At 41.0% G+C, this 23093-nt stretch overlaps 1 protein-coding gene across 1 annotated transcript in view; it reads left to right on the forward strand.

The window, feature by feature from the left end:
- Positions 1-18195, forward strand: part of LOC113162440 (polymeric immunoglobulin receptor-like) — a 42409-nt gene extending 24214 nt beyond the window's left edge. Inside the window, exon 6 of the mRNA XM_026360573.1 lies at positions 17671-18195. Within this exon, the coding sequence (XP_026216358.1) occupies positions 17671-18023 (353 nt within the window). The 3' untranslated portion in view covers positions 18024-18195. The remainder of the gene's footprint in view (positions 1-17670) is intronic.
- The last annotated feature ends 4898 nt before the right edge of the window (positions 18196-23093 follow it).

The raw sequence follows: 23093 nt of genomic DNA on the forward strand, positions 1-23093 counted from the left end.
GTATAATATTAACAAATTTACTTCATGAGGCATACAAATAGGTTCCTGTCATTAGAAGTAGCTGTGTCATTTAGATAAACATTCAAAAACTTACTAATGTAAACATATATACAGAGAGAACAAATACAAGATACTGTATGGAGTGTATAAGGTAGTTACAATTACGCTCATGTACTTTTACCTCACAGTGTAAAGACATTGGGTCGGAGCACCTCTTGGTGGCAGAAATGTGAACAATTGATGACTGCAACTACTTTGACAATATACCAACTATTTATTAACTATAGTCTAAGTGAATTCAAATGAAGGTGAGTTTTTTTTCTTTGTACCACCTCAGTCAGTTTAACTGATTTGAGAATATGAGAATGAATTACTGTTATAATTTCTCTGTTTCACACATAGAGATCAGAAATCAGGAAGTGAGTTTGTCAGAAAAGATGCAACACTAAAAAAACTCTCTCAAAGTGAGACAGTTCAACATTTACACACTGACACAAGTTGTGGGTGGAACATTTCTATGTTAGTATAACTAAATTTTGTAGTTTCTCTTTGCTCACAAAAGATGAAGATGTGGTGCCTTCAAATTCTGCTGTTCATCCTCTTCAGTAAGTTCTTTGAATCAAACAATGACTTTTATTTATATTTCTGCAAACACAAGCATTATATAGAATAATATTCAATAGTTCACTTTTTTGTTGTAGTGACCAGTTCAGCAGAGATTATCCATGTGTTTGGATATGAAGGGAAAGAAGTTAAAGTTTCCTGCTGTGCAGAAACAACTGCGGCATTGATGATGATGTTCTGATCAAAACAACACAAACACATAAAATCAGATACTCCATCAGTGATGACACAAACAAACAGGTTTTCACAGCCACCATCTTTAATCTTAATCAAAACAATGCTGGGAAATACTGGTGTGGGGTGACGAGGAGTGGAAAAGATTACTACCCTGCTGAAGTCGAAATAAAGGTCACTCTGTTGTAGCACTGTTGACTTTTTCATCTTTAGCTGACAACAGTCTGGATGGTCTTGTTCTGTGAAATTGTTTCAGAATAGAGTTAATGTATGGATTCATGCTTGCACAGTAAAGTTACAGTTTGTATTTCAGTGGTTTATTCCTCCCAAGCCTGTGTGGCTGTATTCAACATTATATCATGATGGTTTTTTATACAACAGCAACTGAGATGTAAACGCAGGTCGAGCACATTCATTAGTGGCATCTGCCCTTTACACGCAGAGATTTCTCCTCTGATCCTTCCAGCCCCTGAATTTTCTTTCACAACAGAATGAACTGTAATGAAAAACCTAACTTTATTGTAATGTTAAATTTACACACACACACGCACAGTTGAGAGTTGGGACCGTGACAGTGCCTGCATATTGAGAAATAATACTTTGTGGCATCCACAGAAACACAGGACTGGATGTTTTCTCTGCTGTTGATCTGGAGGTCAGAGGTGAGAGGTCACAGATCTACCTCATCACACACTGAGTTGAATCACTGTTGTTTCACATCAATAGAAATGTACATAAAGTAAAAGGAGTTTTTATTTGTTCATCACTAAACTTTGAAAGCTGATGTGTTATTAGTGTTGCATTTCCCTCCTCCGGCCAGCTGAGGCAGTGTCCCCGGAGGTCTCTGTATCTTTGTTTTTGTTTTCTGTTTGTTTCCCTCACTTCCGGGGACATGTCTTGGCTGGTTTGAGTGGCAACAGATGTGTGTTTTTAGCAGGTGTTTTGTGTTAATCATTAGTGTGTCTTGTATTTAAGTCCTTGTCTGTGTGTTTGTCATTTACTAGTGTGACTACTGTCGACCTCGTCTGTTCCCTGCCTCCTCCATTTACCTTTTCTCTGACCTCTAGCTTTGGTCACCATGGTTCGTAAGTCTTGTTAGTGAAGTCAGTCTGTTTGTTAGTTATAGGTTTTGCTTTGTAGTTTGTTCCAGCATTTTGCTGTGTTTTTTGTTTCTCGTAGTTCCAGCTTCTGCTGTGATTTCAATTTCCTTAGTATAGTGTTTGCTGTTTTTGTTTATTATTTAGACTAGTGAGTTCCTAGTTTGCCTGCCTTTTGCAGTGTTTTTTAGTTTGATTCTCCTTTTGAGATTTTTTTTTTTATTTTTATTTTATTACATCACGTCTGTTCTGCATTTATTTGTATTACTCCTGTTAATAAATCTTTTGTGGGAAATCACTCTCTGTTGTTCTGCTGTCGTTCTGCAACTGGGTCCACTAGTTAGCTCGTTAGTAACAATTGGGTTATTTTGCTCAAAGCCTCTTCTGTCTCACAGAGTGGTGCTGTGTGAAGTCCAACAAACTGAGCAGCACTGTGGGACGTCCACTAACTATGCAGTGTCCCTATCCACCACAACATGGGACAAACAGGAAGTTCCTCTGTAAGGGAGACCACCACAGAAACTGTACAGACATGGTGACCAGTCAAAACAGCTCAGGACACACTGACGTCAGGTTCACTCTGCTAGATGATGTTTCTTCCAGTTCTTTCTCAGTGACCATAACAGAGCTGAAAGCAGGTGATGCTGGGACATACTGGTGTGGTTCAGACTCACGGTGGAGTTTTGGAATGTATGTATTCAGGAAGTAGTCCAGGAAATGAGTGTAAGTGATCATATCGTCCAGCTGAGTAACAAAACTGATCCTGTGTGTATATGTGATAAACTAGCAGCTGTATTAAAACACACATTATTTAAGACAGTGATGCTACATTTCAATTAAATTCATCTCAATTCAGTTTTATTTGTATAGCGCCAATTCACAACAGAAGTTATCTCAAGGCACTTTACAGCGTTTAAGGTTTAAGACCTTACAGAGAATAATTATACAAAAAATGATACAGAAAACCCAACAATCCCATTTGAGCAAGCTTTAGGCAACAGTGGAGAGGAAAAACTCCCTTTAGAAGAAGAAACCTCCAGCAGAACCAGGCTCATAGTGGGCTGCCATCTGCCTCGACTGGTTGGGGTGAGTGGAAAGAGACGAGAGAAAAGAACAACAAGCAGCAAGAACATTGGGCAGGTCAACTGGATTCTGGAAATGTGCAGCTCCAGGCTGAGGATACCTGCAGAAAAGTACAGAGAGAGGGAGACAGAGAGGAGGAAACACAAGTACAGGAGAGAAAAGACAAAGTTAATGACATGCAATGGTGGCATTTTCATTGCTAGAGGAGAGGAGCTTAGTAGAGTTCCCCCAGCAGGCTAACCTATAGCAGCATAACTAAGAGATGGTTCAGAGTCACCTGATCCATTTCTAACTATAAGCTTTATAAAAAAGGAAAGTTTTAAGTCTAGTCTTAAATGTAGAGACGGTGTCTGCCTCCCGAACCTGATCTGGGAGCTGGTTCCACAGGAGAGGAGCTTGATAGCTAAAGGCTCTGCCTCCCATTCTACATTTGGAACCACAAGTAAACCTGCAGCCTGAGAACGTAGAGTTCTGCTGGGAAAATTAGGTCTTTGAGATAAGATGGAATTTTAAATTCAATTGTGGATTTCACAGGGAGCCAATGGAGAGAAGCTAACGTAGAAGAAATATAATCTTTTGCTAATTCCAGTCAGAACTTTGACTGCTGCATTTGGATTAACTGGAGGCTTTTTAATGGGTTATTGGGACATCCTATCCTAATAATGAATTACAATAGTCAAGTCTGGAAGTAACAAATGCATGGACTAGTTTTTCAGCATCACTTTGGGACAGGATGCTCCTAATTTTAGCAATGTTTTTCAAGTGGAAAAAGGCAGTTCAAGAGATTTCTTTGATGTATGAAGTGAAGGAGATATCCTGGTAACTCTGAGATTTCTTACAGTATTACTTTAGGCCAGTACTAAGTCATCAAGGGTGAGAACGTAATTAGACATAATGTCTCTAAGATTTTTAGGCCCAAACTGTCTTGTCTGGATTTAGGAGAAGGAAATTGGAGGACATCCAGGCCTTTGTGTCTTTTAAGCATGCTTGACGTTTGACTAATTAATTAGTTTCACACATTTCTCATATGTGGTGTTACTTCTGCTACTGTGTGTGACTAATAGAGCAAATGTCATCAGATAAATGAGGAACATGCTGCTACTGTGAGTTATCAGGAAGGATATTTTGACATTTTTCTTTTTTTCAGATGTGGTGGTCTTTAACCCTGTGGTTTTCATTGTACCGGCTGCACTGATGTTCATACTGATATTTGTCCTGGTTGTAATTAGTAAATACAAATGTCACAAAGTGCAAGGTATGTTTTACATACAGTACAAATGTATGCACACAAACAGAAACATGAACACATACACACAAGCAATACATACATGTGCAGCCAGAGTGACCAGACCAACCACCGCGGTCGCAGATGAAGAAGAAGCTGATGTAAGAAAATGAAAGTCAAAACCACTGCTAGTGGACACATAAGACTGAAATGTTCATTACAATCTACACTGATCAGCGGCAGCATTAAATCCACCTGGTGATTTTCAGTGTCAGTCTCAAATGTCTTAACAACTACTGCTGTTAAAGTTTGAACAGTCATTTAAGTCTCAGCAGGATGAACTATAATACATTTAGTGTTATCATCATGTTAAAACTTTCATTTGTTCTGTAATGTGACTTATAACCAAAAAGTCCTGTACAACTAATGTCTTTCCAGCCTCATATGTATTTTGTGTTTAGTGGTAATTAGTGAATGTTAGTATGTTAAACTAAGATAGTGAAGATGATAAACATCTTTAGTATATTAGCATTGTCACTGTGAGCATTTTACCATGAAGATGTTAGCATATGCTAAAAGCATGGCTTTAGACTTTGATCTGGATAATGAACAGTTTCACTGGACTTCACAGTAATCTGATCTGTGTTTTACAGGACGTCTTGTTCTGAAACACATAACAAATGAAATGACTAGTTCACTGATTTTCTTTATTCTTTTTTAGATCTATGAAAATGATGATGTTGTAGTGTACTCAAAGAAAAGGACGTCCAAATAGCAGAGCGCCTGCAACCAGTACGACAAAAAAGGTGGAGCCCAGCAGGGCGAGATGTAACTTCAACACAACAGAAGATATCTAGTGTAATAAAGTTTACAGTCAACAATGATGAGATGAACAACGTCCACACTGATGATCCAAACTTGTTTTATTATTATTGGTAATATAACAAACTGTTAACTGTTCAGCTAAATACCCAAAATATAAATGATCTATTTACTCTTTATCTATTGAGATTAATGCTGTCATTATTCACATAGTTACATTTTATCTGTGAAAGCATATAAATATATTTCAGTCCAAATTAATTTTCAATACTTAGAATATAACAAAAAAAAAACAATGTCACTGTCTGTGTAATAATGTAAAGTAAAATAATGAAAAAATTAAAAAAATTAAAATAATAGTAATACTAATTATAATACTGAGATGGCAATAAATTATATGCAGTATTCAGTGGAAGGTGTTGGGGTTTTTGATATGTGAACCAGTCAGATCTTGTTGCACAGTCAGTGGACACATCCTGCCATACTTCATTATAGAGAGAGTGAGACACATTTCTCTAATTTAGAGAATTTAAACATTTCTTTTAGCTTTTAGCTCAGACGTCTGCTGTTAAACAGGTTTTGCTGTTAATAATCTTGTTGAGGTGATAGACCAGAGATCATCAAGTGTCAGCCTGACAAGCACAGACCCCTTCCTCCCAGTTCCTACAGTTGACAACTGTATGCTGGGAGGTACAGACAGCACTCTACAGTAGTGACAGTATAAGACCTTAGTGAAATTTTTAATGCAGTAATATAGTAATTCATTTCAAACACAGTGTTAACAGTGATAATGAGAATGGGGAGTCTATCAACTATTTAAACTGAGAAAATGTACCATTTTAAAAAACGGATGGGAATTTGAAATTGATGACAGCAACACATCTCAGATGTTGGGGGCAAAAAAAAACAAAAGACTGAAAAGGTAGTACGAGTGGTAGTGAGAAGACCTGGAAGAACATTTTGCTGTCACCGTTTCGCCAGCTGTGGATTTTCTCCAGTTCTCCCTCTCCCTCTGGTCTCTGCCCACCAGCCACTTCTCTCCCTGTGCTCCCAGTAATTGATTGCACATTGGCCCTACCTGTGTCTCCCTCTCTCTACGTAAACTCTCCTCAGTCTTCTCCCCTCTGTCAGATTGTTGTCGTTCACCTGCCAGCTATCAACCAGCTATCGACCAGCTATCGACCAGCTACCAGCCTGCAATCTACCTGTTTCTGTAGTAGATGTAGTACTGCTCCTGCTATCAGTCCTGCTCCTAGCCTTGCTCCGAGCCATCTTCCTCAACTCTGTTTTCTTTTCGCCCTGGATCCTCTGGACTCTGCCCCTCTGTACTCTGGACTTTTTGTGTTTTCTGTCTGTTGACACCCCCCTTAGTTACCTGTTTTTGTGTAGTTTTCTATTATAAATCCTGTTTCAGTTCATACCTGCCATACCCCTTAATTTGTGACATTTGCAGCTACAGTAATTAGGGTTACTGGCAACTTGTCTGTAACATAACTGGGTAGAATAAAAGCTTTTTAGAGAGTCAGACTGTTAGAAGTAAAGTAGAAACTCACTAATCTGTAAAAGACTGCATCTATAAGTTATCAAACTATGTCAAAAATATTGTCAGTATTGAAGTGTTCTTAAAAAGAAATCCATCCATCCATTTTCTTCCGCTTATCCGGGGCCGGGTCGCGGGGGGAGCAGCTTTAGCAGAGATGCCCAGACTTCCCTCTCCCTAGACACCTCCTCCAGCTCTTCCGGGGGGACACCGAGGCGTTCCCAGGCCAGCCGAGAGACATAGTCCCTCCAACGTGTCCTGGGTCTTCCCCGGGGCCTCCTCCCGGTGGGACAGGACCGGAAAACCTCCCCTACGAGGCGTCCCGGGGGCATCCGAAACAGATGCCCAAGCCACCTCAACTGGCCCCTCTCGATGCAGAGGAGCAGCGGCTCTACTCCGAGCTCCTCCCGGGTGACTGAGCTCCTCACCCTATCTCTAAGGGTTTCGCCCAGCCACTCTGCGGAGGAAACTCATTTCGGCCGCTTGTATCCGCGACCTTGTCCTTTCGGTCATGACCCAAAGCTCATGACCATAGGTGAGGGTAGGAACGTAGACTGACCGGTAAATCGAGAGCTTTGCCTTTTGGCTCAGCTCCTTTTTCACCACGACGGACCGGTACACCGACCGCATTACTGCTGCCGATGCACCAATCCGTCTGTCAATCTCACGCTCCCTATTTCCCTCACTCGTGAACAAGACCCCAAGATACTTAAACTCCTCCACTTGAGGGAGGATCTCCCCCCCAACCTGGAGGGTGCAAACCACCTTTTTCCGGTTGAGAACCATGGCCTCGGACTTGGAGGTGCTGATTCTCATCCCAGCCCCTTCACACTCGGCTGCAAACCGCCCCAGTGCCTGCTGGAGGTCCCGGTCTGATGAAGCCAACAGGACAACATCATCTGCAAAAAGCAGAGATGAAATCCTGTGATTCCCAAACCGGATTCCCTCCGACCCCTGGCTGCGCCTAGAAATCCTGTCCATAAAGGTAATGAACAGGATCGGTGACAAAGGGCAGCCCTGTCGGAGTCCAACATGCACCGGCAACAAGTCTGACTTACTACCGGCAATGCGAACCAAGCTCCTACTCCGGTCATACAAGGACCGAATGGCCCTTAACAAAGGGTACCGAATCCCGTATTCCCGGAGTACCCCCCACAGGATGCCACGAGGGACACGGTCAAACGCCTTCTCCAAGTCTACAAAACACATGTAGACTGGATGGGCGAACTCCCATGAACCCTCGAGCACCCTAGCAAGAGTATGGAGCTGGTCCAGTGTTCCACGGCCAGGACGAAAACCGCATTGTTCCTCCTGGATCCGAGGTTCGACTAGCGGCCTAACTCTCCTCTCCAGCACTCTGGAATAGACTTTCCCAGGGAGGCTGAGGAGTGTGATCCCCCTATAGTTGGAACACACCCTCCGGTCCCCCTTTTTAAAAAGAGGAACCACCACCCCGGTCTGCCAGTCCAGAGGTACTGTCCCCGATCTCCACGCGATGCTGCAAAGGCGTGTCAGCCAAGACAGCCCTACAACATCCAGAGACTTAAGGTACTCGGGGCGAATTTCATCCACCCCTGGTGCCTTGCCACCGAGGAGCTTACTGACTACCTCGGTGACTTCGACCAGGGAAATGGACGAATCAACCTCCGAGTCCCCAGCCTCTGCTTCCTCAACAGAAGGCGTGACGACGGGGTTGAGGAGATCCTCAAAGTATTCCTTCCACCGTCCTACAACGTCCCCAGTCGAAGTCAGCAACTCCCCACCTCCACTGTAAACAGTGTTGGCGGGAAACTGCTTTCCCCTTCTGAGGCGCCGGACAGTTTGCCAGAATTTCCTTGAGGCAGACCGATAGTCCTCCTCCATGGCCTCGCCGAACTTTTCCCAGGTCCGAGTTTTTGCCTCTGCGACCGCACGGGCTGCGGCACGTTTGGCCTGCCGATACCCATCAGCTGCATCCGGAGTCCCACAGGCCAACCAGGCCTGATAAGACTCCTTCTTCAGCTTGACGGCTTCCCTTACTTCCGGTGTCCACCACCGGGTTCGGGGATTGCCGCCACGACAGGCACCAGAGACCCTACGGCCACAGCTCCGAACAGCCGCATTGACAATGGAGGTGGAAAACATGGTCCACTCGGACTCAATGTCTCCAGACTCCCTCGGGACCTGATTGTAGCTCTCCCGGAGGTGGGAGTTGAAGACCTCTCTGACAGAGGGTTCCACCAGACGTTCCCAACAGACCCTCACAATACGTTTGGGTCTGCCAGGTCTATCCCGCTCCCTCCTCCGCCATCGGATCCAACTTACCACCAGGTGGTGATCAGTTGACAGCTCAGCCCCTCTCTTCACCCGAGTGTCCAAGACATATGGTCGGAGGTCAGATGACACAACCACAAAGTCGATCATAGACCTCCGACCTAGGGTGTCCTGGTGCCACGTGCACTGATGGACACTCTTATGCTTGAACATGGTGTTTGTTATGGACAAGCTGTGACTAGCACAGAAGTCCAATAACAAAACACCACTCGGGTTCAGATCAGGGAGGCCGTTCCTCCCAATCACGCCCCTCCAGGTATCACTGTCATTGCCCACGTGGGCGTTGAAATCCCCCATGAGGACGACAGAGTCCCCAGTCGGAGCACCTTCCAGTACCCCTTCCAGAGACCCTATGAAAGCTGGGTACTCTACACCGCTATTTGGCCCGTAGGCACAAACAACGGTGAGAGACCTATCCCCTACCCGAAGGCGCAGGGAAACAACTCTCTCGTCCACCGGGGAAAACTCCAACACATGGCAGCTGAGCTGGGGGGCTATAAGCAAGCCCACCCCTGGCCGCCGCCTCTCACCATGGGCAACTCCAGAGTAGAAGAGAGTCCAACCTCTCTCAAGGAGTTGTGTTCCAGAGCCCAGACTGTGTGTGGAAGTGAGCCCGACTATCTCTAGCCGGTACCGCTCAACCTCCAACACAAGTTCAGGCTCCTTTCCACCCAGTGAGGTGACATTCCATGTCCCAATTGCCAGATTCTTTGTCCAGGAATTGGGTTGTCGAGGCACCTCCACACGGCTGCCACCCAATCCACACTGCACCGACCACTTATGCGCCTTCCTGCGGGTGGTGGGCCTACGGGAAGGCGGTCCCACGTCGCTCCTTCGGGCTGCGCCCGGTCGGGTCCCGTGGGAGAGATCCCAGCCACCAGGCGCTCGTCTACGTGCCCCAACCCCAGGCCTGGCTCCAGGGTGGGGCCCCGGTGACGCCAATCCGGGCGACGTATCCGACCTTGATCTTTCACTCGTCATAAGGGGTTTATGAACCCCTTAAAAAGAAATGTCTTTCTAAAGCCCACTTACACAGTTTTTAATGAAGATTCTAATGACAAATGCCTTTTATTTGGGATTTGTTCTTAGGTAAAAACTAAAAGGTTTTGTGCTGCTGCTGCTGCTGCGGTAAGTTTTATTTGATCAAAGTTTAGATTTAAGTCGATGTTGGCATCGTAATGAAAGCAGTTAATAATAATACAAGTAATATACACTATACAATACAAGTTTTCTGTTCTTCACTTGCAAACGCCGAAGCCTATGGTGAACTTGGAAGCTACAAACTGGAAGCTACGAGGAGAGGAGCAAGCGGGTTGGACAGAGAATAGGTGAGTGTGCTAAGTTATAACGGCTTTAAGAGTCGGTTAAAAATGGCAAGTAGAATACATGGATAACTCCTTGTAACTTATAAAGAACTTTAGGTAGTGGCTGGTGGAGTAGTTTCAGGTGTAGCAATAGCTTCGCTAGCCACACTTAATACTAGCAGCCTTTAGCTTTGCTTTGTATTAAAGAGAATGGCATCACAACCTTGTCCCCAGCTTGAAGGACCCAGATTCAAAGAATGGTTATGTAAGTATTGACCTTAAGGTACAGCCATGCTGAAAGGATTATTTCTGCTGCTTTCTTATCCAACAGTGAAGTTGTTGGCGTCATCATGAGGTTTATCCGGGTCATTCAGGCAAATGTCACTTCATCATTGTTCCTTTAGGTAATGATAATAAAATAATACTATTTTGTCCTGCTTTTAATTATTAGGAACATTTCTATGATGATTCTGGTTACCTGGCATGGAGGCTGAAAACTGTCCAGCACAACTCAGCTGCAGAGATCAAGACATTAAGGTCCACTCTTCAAGACAGCCCGAAAACGCCTCGCAGCATGCGTTTAATTGTGGAGCAGTTGTCAGGTGATGAATGCAAAGAAGCTATGTCAGTGATAAGGCATTTAACTGACATGAAGCTTGTCAAGGACAAAATGAGGGCAAAATTTCAGCACAGGCAAAAGATAGTTCAAGACCCAGCTACAGTCTGTACCATCCTAGACAATTTTCCAAGATTCCTGGATACACCAGGCTTGGTAAGAAACAACATGACTTGCTGGCAGCTTAAGGTTGCTTTATATGCTTTGCAATGTGTTTTTGTGTGTGTGTGTATGTACATGTCTGTATGTTTTGGTGTTGAAAATGGGATGCCTTTGTTCTTTAGAATTCTCAACATAATTGTTAGAGAAGACAATGCTTACCTTCTAACTTGTAACATGTATTTTGATGATCATCATTTCAATGCCTCTAGTATTGAGGACCAAGCAGACACCTTCAGACTGATCTGTGTGGATGACCTGGTGTACTACAGCCCTTATGATAGGCAATTTTCACATGGCCATGATGACAAAATATACATTGTCCCATGGTGTAATTTTATTTAACTCCCATTACCAGTTCAGTTGTTGTGTACCTAGATATTTAAATACAAAATATTTTTGTGTACATTGTTGTATTGTATTTTTTTGTAACTGATAGACATGTGGGGTGGCTGTAGGGGGCACTGGCTGTCCACAGCATTCTATACTCTCAAAGTTAATAGTTACAGTTACCCTAGTATTGGTGTCACAAAATTAACACTTAGTGTTAAATTCAAACACTAACACTGTTGTTAAATTTTGTCCACACTTGCTCGGTGTTAGTCAGTGTTAATTTTTAACTCCATACAGTGTTGAAAGAACACTGAGCGAGTGTGAAATATTTAACACTTTTGAAAGGGTTAATTTAACACTTAAAAGAGTGGACACATATAGACACTTTTGTAGTGTTAAATTTAACACTGTCAGAGTTAATTTGACACTGGCGATTTTGCTGTGTATGCACACTCAAGACAACAATTTCTTTGCCAAAATGCTTGTGCAAAATAATTGGTTATTTTATTTTCATTGATTCTACAGTTGTCTTGCAAGAATTAAAATTATGTTTTTTTGAATAATATTACAAAATATGGTGATTTTAAAATGAATAAACACTAAAGTTCACAATGTAGACATCACATTCACTTCCCTTCTTGATTTCTGTGTGAGAGCCCCATGTGTACAAACAGTCCTTTAGATTCATGCATTTTTATGGGTCTGATTGTCTGTGTGCAGGGGACATGGCCAAAACACAATACTGGAAGCCTGAAGTAGCCAAAAAAGCATAAACAAACAAGATTTCACACTTTTTTGTTCTTGATATGGTGATACGTAAATGTGTTGTACAACCTCCTCTGTATACTTGTGCTGTTTTATTCACTTGAACAATTCTTTCAATTCTTTTGAAACAAAACAGTCAGCAGTCCTAAGAAATGCTGTTGTTTTTGATACAGTTTTTCCACAGAAGACCAGCACTGTGCTCTCAACATCACTGTGGAACAGAACAAATCATAACGCAACAGAAGACATTTACTCCACATAAATTGATTTGTGGTAATATTATATCCACCACCTCTGTAAAGGGAATACAGAACCACATACAAACCAAAACAAATTTGTGAGTGTTACGGGTACAAGGTTGCAGCACCTGTAAGCAGCTATACATATCCTGAAATACAGGAAAGAATTGATGAGACACGGAGATCTGGCTTTTCTTTGTTGAGCACAATTAATTCATGCAACTTTGTCACTTAATACTGTACATTTTATCAATTTTCAGTGTTATCACTGCACATTGTGTTTTTATACACGTTCACAAAACAAACACAATGGAATACTAACTCCATGTGGAGCTCATCTTATCTTACTTTCCCACTTCTTTTTTCTCAGCTATCCAACTAAGGTTTTGGTTCTATTTACCTCCTACAGGCACTACAACAAAAATACTATTCAGTATTACTTGGACATGTACTATGCATTAATAAACAAATCTTAACCAAGTTCAAACTGTTAAATTCACACTTTACTCAACTGATTTCAAACATGAAAATGAATGTACTGTATATAAGGAGTCGGAGTCACTGTGTAGATGCACAACTATTAGTGAAGAAATGTGGCCCAAGCTAATCATTTATCCCCTAATAGCATGCTTGCTAGCAAATACGGCCGCTATTGTCACTACTCGCGGCAGATACCGTTCTCACAAATGCAAACAAACTGTTCATCAAAATAATCTCTTGTTCTTTATTAACATAATTTTTGCAAAACTTATACACCTTACAATCCTGAAATACAGGAAAGAATTGATGAGACAGGGAGATGTGGCTTTCCTCCGCTGAGCTCTCCGCCATTATGAGGAAGACGGCGCAAGACACGCTAGAGGCTACGGTCTTTGACGTAAACCACAGACTCACACTGCCAAAATAAATAACATTGCCTTGACATTATACCACTTAACCCCTTGTAAGAAAATAGGTCTTTACGAAGAAAACCCCACATCATCCATTAATAATCACATAAATGTGACCACACATTAGTGGGCATCACATGAGCAGTAGCACCCATTGTCTGGTTAATAAGATATACAAGTGAACTTTCCTCTTCCTGCAACAATGCACAAGTAAGAGCAAAATTAGGAAATCTGACTTTGAGAATCTGTTCAAGCACTTAAGTGCACAAAGAAAAGAAGCGTGCGCACACACCGTTTCAGAGTTGTCATGCAGAATGTGATGTGTGCAACTCTTCCCAGGTGACAAATAAAGAAAGACAAGCAGACTTTTTTCTCATCATTATTTGAACAAAAATCAGCATGAATTAAAAAAGTTGCTCCACAAATTTGGTGTCAGAAGTTGGATGTCGCGAGTGAGCGCCTGAACAGAGTGAACCGGGGGTGAATACCCTGAAGATCAGAGTCTCCAGCCTCCACCTGCCTTGGACAAAACAAAGGGGGGACTGTTTCACTCCGCACAAGGTTGTCTACTGGCAACATTCAACAAACCCTAAAGGACTGAAGTCTGAGTTAAAATAAACAAGAAAGAGAGAAAAAAAGGATAAGGAGAAAAAATATTGTTTTTCGTGCATTTCACACATTTCATACTGTGTAATATTGTGTAAATCCTTTGGTCTTTTCTTCGATCTGTGAAGACCTGAAGAATTAGTTTTGTTAAGCACAAAACTAATTAGTAAATGGTATGGAATTCATTCTGATTGCGGAATTTATTCTGAGAATTATATCTTAGTATATATACAAGGGAGGCTCCACAGAAATGGAGTCAGGTCAGACAAGGGAAGATGTTACAAAGAGTGAGATTGTAAAATCTTATGATGAGAAAATATGGTGATGAATGTGTGGAATGTCTGAATGAACAACAGAAGACAACAACAAATCTGAGTTTCCTAGTGGATGTTCATTGGGCCTCAAGGAGTTGAAAATACATAAAGAAGGATTAGAGAAGAGAGAAAAAGAATTAACAAAGAGGCAGGTAGAAAAGATGATGGCGGGAAAGTGGCAGGCAGAACTGATAAAAATTGTTGCACAGAGGGGCTCTCACTACTTCAGCCCACACACCCTTAACCACGTCATAGTCGACCCCTGAGGCTAAACAATCTTTTTCTGACCTTAAAATAGCTCTCCAGTCTGCACCCAGCTTAGGACTACCTGACCCGACTAAACCATTTACTGAGAGTGTGGAAGAGAAATCAGGACCCACTAACTAACCTAAGATGACTTTTGTTCCTTTACAGGCCCATGGGTACAAACTTCGCCCTTTTTTCCACATTTTGCTAAATTGACACATGGGTTAGAAAGCGTGTGAAAAGGAGGGATGCTAGAAACACTCACATAACATTGGTATACAAAAGGCTTTTCTGTGTATGCACAAAAACACTGTGAAGCTTGCATGATCTGTGCTACACACAATGCAGGACCTATTACACACACACACACACACACACACACAGACACACAACAAGCAGCACACCCACCACCAGAAAGACCATTTGAACACCTCATAATGGATTTCATAGAGTTATTACCACTGCACTCTCTCCAACCTGGAGACTGGGTGATCGTGAAGGAGCTCAAGACCACCTCAGTCAGTTTAACTGATATGAGAATATGAGAATGAATTACTGTTATAATTTCTCTGTTTCACACATAGAGATCAGAAATCAGGAAGTGAGTTTGTCAGAAGAGATGCATCTTTAAAAAAACCCTGCTGATCAAAGTGCACTAGTGAGACAGTTCAACATTTGCATGACATGCTGACACAAGTTGTGGGTGGAACATTTCTATGTTAGTACAACTTAATTTGTAGTTTCTCTTTGCTCACAAAAGATGAAGATGTGGTGCCTTCAAATTCAGCTGTTCATCCTCTTCAGTAAGTTTGTTGAATTAAACAGTGACCTTTATTTGTATTTATGCAAACACAAGCATTATATAGAATAAAATTCAATAAATTCATTTTTTGTTTTCTTAAGTTCTCATGTTTTTTTTTTGTTGTAGTGACCGGTGCAGCAGAGATTATCTATGTGTTTGGATATGAAGGAAAAGAAGCTAATGTTTCCTGCTCTTATGACAAAAGATACAAATCTAATGAGAAGTACTTGTGCAGAAACAACTGTGGCAGGGATAATGATGTTCTGATCACAACAACACAAAGAAGTAAATACAGATACTCCATCAGTGATGACACAAACGAACAGGTTTTCACAGCCACCATCTCTAATCTTAATCAAAACGATGCTGGGAAATACCGGTGCGGGGTGACAATGAGTGGATATGATTACTACCCTGCTGAAATCGAAATAAAGGTGGAGAAAGGTAATTAGAAATTTTTCATATTTATTTCATATTTAACAAGGTGTGGAAAAAATATCTATATTGAACTTAGTTTTTAGTGTTTTCACTGATCTATGCAAATTGTCTTTTGTAAACATCAGTCATTTTTAAAAAGTTGGGACTGAGGCTTGTTGCAGACAGGTCGGTCTAGTACAGACTCTCTGTGGATGTGGAGCCACTCTGTTGTAGCACTGTTGACTTTTTCATACTGTGTAACAGTAACAGTCTAGATGGTCTTGTTCTTTGAACTTGTTTCTGATTAGAGTTTATATACGGCTTCATCCCTGCACAGTAGAGTTTCAGGTTGGCTGTATATGACTGTATTCAATATTATAGCACCATGGTTCTTTAAACAACAGCAGCTGCAGGTTGAGCACACTCAATAGAGGTATCTGCCCTTTCTCCCCTGATCCTTCACATTATAATGAAATTTAGAATCTAAAAATCTTACTCATTTTGTAATATTGCATTGACATTTATTCTCTTTAAGCATATTGGCAGAAAGTAATAAGTTTCAGCTATTATGAATTGGAAAGACTTTTTGGTAGATGGTCAAAATGTCACATTTTTTTTTTATCAATTTTGGAAACATCCTTGAATATTTTATAAACCTCTTTAAGCTGTCTAATGAGGTCTGTCCTAAAATGTTTTATATTTGTTACTGATGTATAAAATACAAATACGCTGTTAATATTTATACTTTTCTCTGATAAACAAAGGTTCCAGTTAAATGCCAAATCCCATATTATAGTTTTTCATTGCATGATATAATTAAAGATTGTTAAAACTGATCTACACTAAAATTAAAAGCTGATTATATATAAATGCACTAGTAACAATAATACACTGATACTGATGTTATTGTGTCTGCAGATACTGAACACTTTTTAAACTAATACCTTTGTATTTTACAAAAAAGTCATGAATATTAACATTATAAAGTATATAAGTATAAATAATAAATAAGACTGTCTGTTTGTTACACTCTCTGACAGACACCTGCTGTGACAGTTCCACCAAAGTCCAAAGTTATGAGGGAGATTCAGTGTCCATCAGTTGTCCATATGAGTCTCAGGACCAGAACAACACGAAGTACATCTGCAGAGGAAACCAGCCGTCCTCATGTCTGCAGCAGGCACTAATGACCTCTAACAACACACAAAACACACAGTTCAGTCTGACTGATGACAAGAAGTCAAAATTCACAGTGACCATTACCAGTTTGACCCAAAAGGATTCTGGGTCGTACCTTTGTGGAGTAAAGAGAAACACAGGACTGGATGTTTTCTCTGCTGTTGATCTGGAAGTCAAAGGTGAGAGGTCACAGTTTAAAAGTGATGACAGGGCTAAAATTTGACTGACAAAAAGAGACCAAGATTTAACATTTACATGATTTGTCAAATTAATTTAAATATTTAAAGTAAAAATTAAACATAACATGCATACATTTCTATGAGTGTTAATATATGTCTATATATTTTTGCTCAGACTTGTTTCTGGGAGGTGCAAATGCTGTATCTTTCTGTACATTATTGTCTGCTAAATTGTTTATTATTATTATGTCAGAAAACACCTGCTGCAACATTTCCACCAAAGTCCAAAGTTATGAGGGAGGTTCAGTTTCCATCAGTTGTCCATATGAGTCTCAGGACCAGAACAACTTGAAGTACATCTGCAGAGGAAACCAGTCGTCCTCATGTCTGCAGCAGGCACTAATCACCTCTAACAACACACAAAATACACAGTTCAGTCTGACTGATGACAAGGTGTCAAGAAAATTCACAGTGACCATTACCAGTTTGACCCAAAAGGATTCTGGGTTGTACCTTTGTGGAGTAAAGAGAAACACAGGACTGGATGTTTTCTCTGCTGTTGATCTGGAGGTCAGAGGTGAGAGGTCACAGATCTACCTCATCCCACACTGAGTTGAGTCACTGTTGTTTCACATCAATAGAAATGTACATAAAGTAAATGGAGTTTTTGTTTGTTCATCACTAAACTTTGAAAGCTGATGTTTTATTAGGTCATTTTGCTCAAAGCCTCTTCTGTCTCACAGAGTGGTGCTGTGTGAAGTCCAACAAACTGAGCGGCACTGTGGGACGTCCACTAACTATGCAGTGTCCCTATCCACCACAACATGGGACAAACAGGAAGTTCCTCTGTAAGGGAGACCACCACAGAAACTGTACAGACATGGTGACCAGTCAAAACAGCTCAGGACACACTGACGTCAGGTTCACTCTGCTAGATGATGTTTCTTCCAGTTCTTTCTCAGTGACCATCACAGAGCTGAAAGCAGGTGATGCTGGGACATACTGGTGTGGTTCAGACTCACAGTGGACTTTTGGAAACTACACCAAGATTCAACTGTCACTAGGTAAAAGAGCAACACAGTTACAATGCAGCTGATTATATGAGGGACCAGTACGACCAGCTGACCTACAAACAATGCACGTAGTGGGTATGGTCACAGTGTGGGGATCCAGTATGTATTCAGGAAGTAGTCCAGGAAATGAGTGTAAATGATCATATCGTCCAGCTGAGTAACAAAACTGATCCTGTGTGTATATGTGATAAACTAGCAGCTGTGTTAAAACACACATTAATTAATTAATTCAGTGATGCTACATTTCTCATATGTGGTGTTACTTCTGCTACTGTGTGTGAATAATAGAACAAATGTCATCAGATAAATGAGGAACATGCTGCTACTGTGAGTTATCAGGAAGGATATTTTTACATTTTTCTTTTTTTCAGATGTGGTGGTCTTTAACCCTGTGGTTTTCATTGTACCGGCTGCACTGATGTTCATACTGATATTTGTCCTGGTTGTAATTTGTAAATACAAATGTCACAAAGTGCAAGGTATGTTTTACATACAGTACAAATGTATGCACACAAACATGAACACATACACACAGGCAATGCACATACATGTGAATGTAAACAAACTGTACATTTGTACTGTGTTATTTCCAGGAACTGCAGCCAGAGTGAACAGAACAACCACCAGAGCGGCAGATGAAGAAGAAGCTGATGTGAGAAAACCAAAGTCAAAACCACTGCTAGTGGACACATAAGACTGAAATGTTCTTTACAATCTACACTGATCAGCTGCAGCATTAAATCCACCTTGTGATTTTCAGCATGGAAAAATGTAATGCTGCCGTGATTGACAGGTGTCACAATGTGCAGTGCATCACAGCTGGCTGTGTGTGGAGCTGCATAGCTATAGACTGGTCAGACTGTCGATGGTGACCATGATTAAAGCCACCAGATGGATTTAATGTTGTGCATATTACAAATATGTGGGGAAGAATAATGCATCATCATCATCATAATCAGGACTTTACAGGCAGTGGGATCATTAATATCAATAGGTTTGTTTAGAACTATGACTGTGCTGAGCACATTTCACTGCAGTCTGCTGAATAATCCTCTGTCTACAAGTTAGATTTACCTGGTGGTGTTTGAGAAAAGATCAGAAGTTCAACTGGTGGAAATATTATAAACATACAAACATCAGATTTTCATGTTTCTCAGAAACAAGTGGATGTTTAATCCTGGTGATGTCATTAGAGGAAAACTCAGTAGGTCATCAGAGACATGACCAGTGTTTTTCTCTGTTTACTATAAATCTCTGCAGGAAACTCTAAAGTAGCTTTAAATTGAAAATATAAAAGTCATGTCAGCAGTTTGACTACATGGATGGCAGTGTCAGTCTCAAATGTGTTAACAACTACTGCTGTTAAAGTTTGAACAGTCATTTAAGTCTCAGCAGGATGAAGTATAATACATTTAGTGTTATCATCACGTTAAAACTTTCATTTGTCGATAATGTGACTTGTAACTAAAAAGTCCTGTACAACTAATGTCTTTCCAGCCTCATATGTATTTTGTGTTCAGTGGTAATTAGTGAATGTTAGTATGTTAAACTAAGATGGTGAAGATGATAAACATCATTAGTATATTAGCATTGTCACTGTGAGCATTTTACCATGAAGATGTTAGCATATGCTAAAAGCATGGCTTTAGACTTTGATCTGGATAATGAACAGTTTCACTGGACTTCACAGTAATCTGATCTGTGTTTTATAGGACGTCTTCCTCTGAAACACATAACAAATGAAATGACTAGTTCACTGATTTTCTTTATTCTTTTTTTAGATTTATGAAAATGATGACGTTGTAGTGTACTTAAAGAAAAGGACGTCCAACCAGCAGAGCACCTGCAACCAGTACGACAAAACAGGTGGAGCCCAGCAGGACGAGATGTATGAAAACTTCAACAGAACAGAAGATATTTACTGTAATGAAGTTTACAGTCAACAATGATGAGATGAACAACGTCCACACTGATGATCCAAATTTATGTTATTGTTAACTGTTCAGCTAAATACCCAAAATATAAATGATCTATTTACTCTTCATCTTCATCTTGAGATTAATACTGTCATGTAATTAAAAATGTATTTAATTAATTATATACAGTGGCAAGAAAAACTTTGTGAACCTTTTGGAATTTTATGGTTTTCTGCATTAATTTGTCATAAAATGTGCTCTGATCTTTATCTAAGTCACAACAATAAAAAAATCACAGTCTGCTTAAAATAATAGTATTATAATATTATTATATTATATGTTTTCATAGTGAAATAAAGTTGATGAGCCAAACAATGAACCTGTTGGAAAGAGTAGTGGAAGCCGGGCTTAGGAAGAAGGTGGAGATTTGTGAGCAGCAGTATGGTTTCATGCCCCGTAAGAGCACCACTGATGCCATTTTTGCCTTGAGAATGTTGATGGAAAAGTACAGAGATGGTCAGAAGGAGCTGCATTGTGTCTTTGTAGATTTAGAGAAGGCGTATGACATGGTGCCGAGGGAGAAGCTGTGGTACTGTATGAGGTCGTCGGGAGTGGCAGAGAAGTACGTCAGAGTAGTTCAGGACATGTATGAGAGAAGTATGACGGTGGTGAGATGTGCTGTAGGTCAGACAGAGGAGTTCAAGGTGGAGGTGGGACTACACCAAGGATCAGCTTTGAGTCCCTTCTTGTTTGCTATGTTGATGGACAGGCTGACAGATGAGGTCAGACAGGAATCTCCCTGGACAATGATGTTTGCGGATGACATTGTGATTTGCAGTGAGAGTAGAGAGCAGGTAGAGGAACAGCTAGAGAGGTGAAGGGTTTGCTCTGGAAAGAAGAGGCATGAAGGTCAGTCGTAGTAAGACAGAATACATGTGTCTAAACGAGAGGGATCAAGGTAGAAATGTTAGGTTACAGGGGGCTGAGGTGAAGAAGGTGCAGGAGTTTAAGTACTTGGGGTCAACAGTTCAGTGTGATGGAGAGTGTGGAAAAGAGGTGAAGAGGCGAGTAGAGACGGTAGCAGTGAGAAAGACACAAGAGGCTGAGATGGAGGTAGCAGAGATGAAGATGTTGAGGTTCTCCTTAGGAGTGACGAGGTTAGACAGAATAAGGAACAAGCACATCAGAGGGACGGCTCACGTTGCCTGCGTTAGCAACAAAGTCAGAGAGGCCAGACTGAGATGGTTTGGACATGTGCAGAGGAGGGATAGTGAATATATTGATAGAAGGATGTTGGAGATGGAGCTGCCAGGCAGGAGGGCAAGAGGACAACCAAGGAGGAGATATATGGATGTGTTAACAGAGGACATGAAGTTGACTAGTGTGAGGGTAGAAGATGACCATGATAGAGTTAGGTGGAAAAGGATGATTCGCTGTGGCGACCCCTAATGGGAAAAGCCGAAAGAAAAGAAGATATATGTTTTCATGTTTTTATTGAACATAACATGTAAACATTCACAGTGCAGGGTGGAAAAAGTATGTGAACCTTTGCACGTAATAACTTGTTGACCCGTCTTTGGCAGCAATAACCTCAACCAAACATTTCCTGTAGTTGCAGATCAGACCTGCACAACGATCTGGTTGTATGTGTAGCAGAACTGTTTCATGTGTAGCAATATTCTTGGGATGTCTGGTGTGAATCGCTCTCTTACGGTCATGCCACAGCATTTCAATTGGGTTGAGGTCAGGACTCTGACTGGGCCACTCCAGAAGGTGTATTTTGTTCTGTTGAAGCTATTCTTTTGTTGAATTACTTGTATGCTTTGGGTCATTGTCTGTGACTGTTGCATCACCCATCCTCTGCGGAGCTTCAGTAGGCGGACGGTCTTACGTTTTCCTGCAAAATGTCTTGATAAACTCTGGAATTCATTTTTCCATCAATGACAACAATCCGTCCAGGCCCTGAGGCAGCAAAGCAGCCCCAAACCATGATGCTCCCTCTGCCATGTTTTACAGTGGGAATGAGGTTTTGATGTTGGTGTGCTGTGCCTTTTTTTCTCCGCAAATAGTGTTGTGTGTTTTTTCCAAACAACAACAAATTTTTGGTTTGTAGATAGTCTGTCTTACCGTGGACACATGAACATCAAGACTTTTGGAGATACTTTTGTAATCCTTTCCAGCTTCATGCAAGTGAACAATTCTTAATCGTAGGTCTTCTGAAAGCTCTTTTCTGCAAGGCATGGTTCATATCAGGCAGTGCTTCTTGAAACCAGTAAACCCAAAACTGGTGTGTGTTTTTAAAGGGCAGGACAGCTTTCAGCAACACATCCAATATCATCACACTGATGGGACTCAAGGTTGGCCCACTCCTGGCTCAAATTAACTCTTGGAGAAGTCATTAGGCTAGATACACACATACTTTTTCCACCCTGCACTATGAATGTTTACATGTTATGTTCAATAAAAACATGAAAACATACGTTTGTGTACTATTATTTTAAGCAGACTGTGTTTTTCTATTGTTGTGAGTTAGATGAAGATCAGAGCACATTTTAGGACAAATAAATGCAGAAAACCATACAATTCCAAAAGGTTCACAAAGTTTTTCTTGACACTGTACTCAATTAATTAAATACATTTTAGGGACACGTCGGTCCAAATTCATTTTGAATACTTACCTTATAACAAAAAACAACGTCACTGTATAATAATGTAGAGTAAAATAATAAAGATTGAATACAGAGATGACCATAAAAAAATATGTAGTATTCAATGGAAGGTGTTGGGGTGTTTGATATGTGAACTAGTGTGTATTATTCAGACAGATCTTGTTGTACAGTCAGTGGACTCATCCTGCCATACTTCATTATAGAGAGAGTGAGACAGATTGTACTGACTTTTCTTTTAGCTTTTAGCTCAGATGTCTGCTGTTAAACAGATTTCGCTATTAATAACCTTGTTGATGTGATAGACCAGAGACCATCAAGTGTCGGCCCGAGGAGCATAGACCCCCTGCTCCCAGTTCCTACATTTGACTACTGTATACTAGGAGGTACACACAGCTCTCTACAATAGTGACAGTATATGTCTTTAGTGAAATTATTAATGCAGTAATATAGTAATTCATTTGAAACACAGTATTAACACACAAACTAGCTAAATAAACTGTCAGCCCAC

This window comes from Anabas testudineus, chromosome 1, assembly GCF_900324465.2.
Source record: "Anabas testudineus chromosome 1, fAnaTes1.2, whole genome shotgun sequence".
NCBI lineage: Eukaryota > Metazoa > Chordata > Actinopteri > Anabantiformes > Anabantidae > Anabas > Anabas testudineus.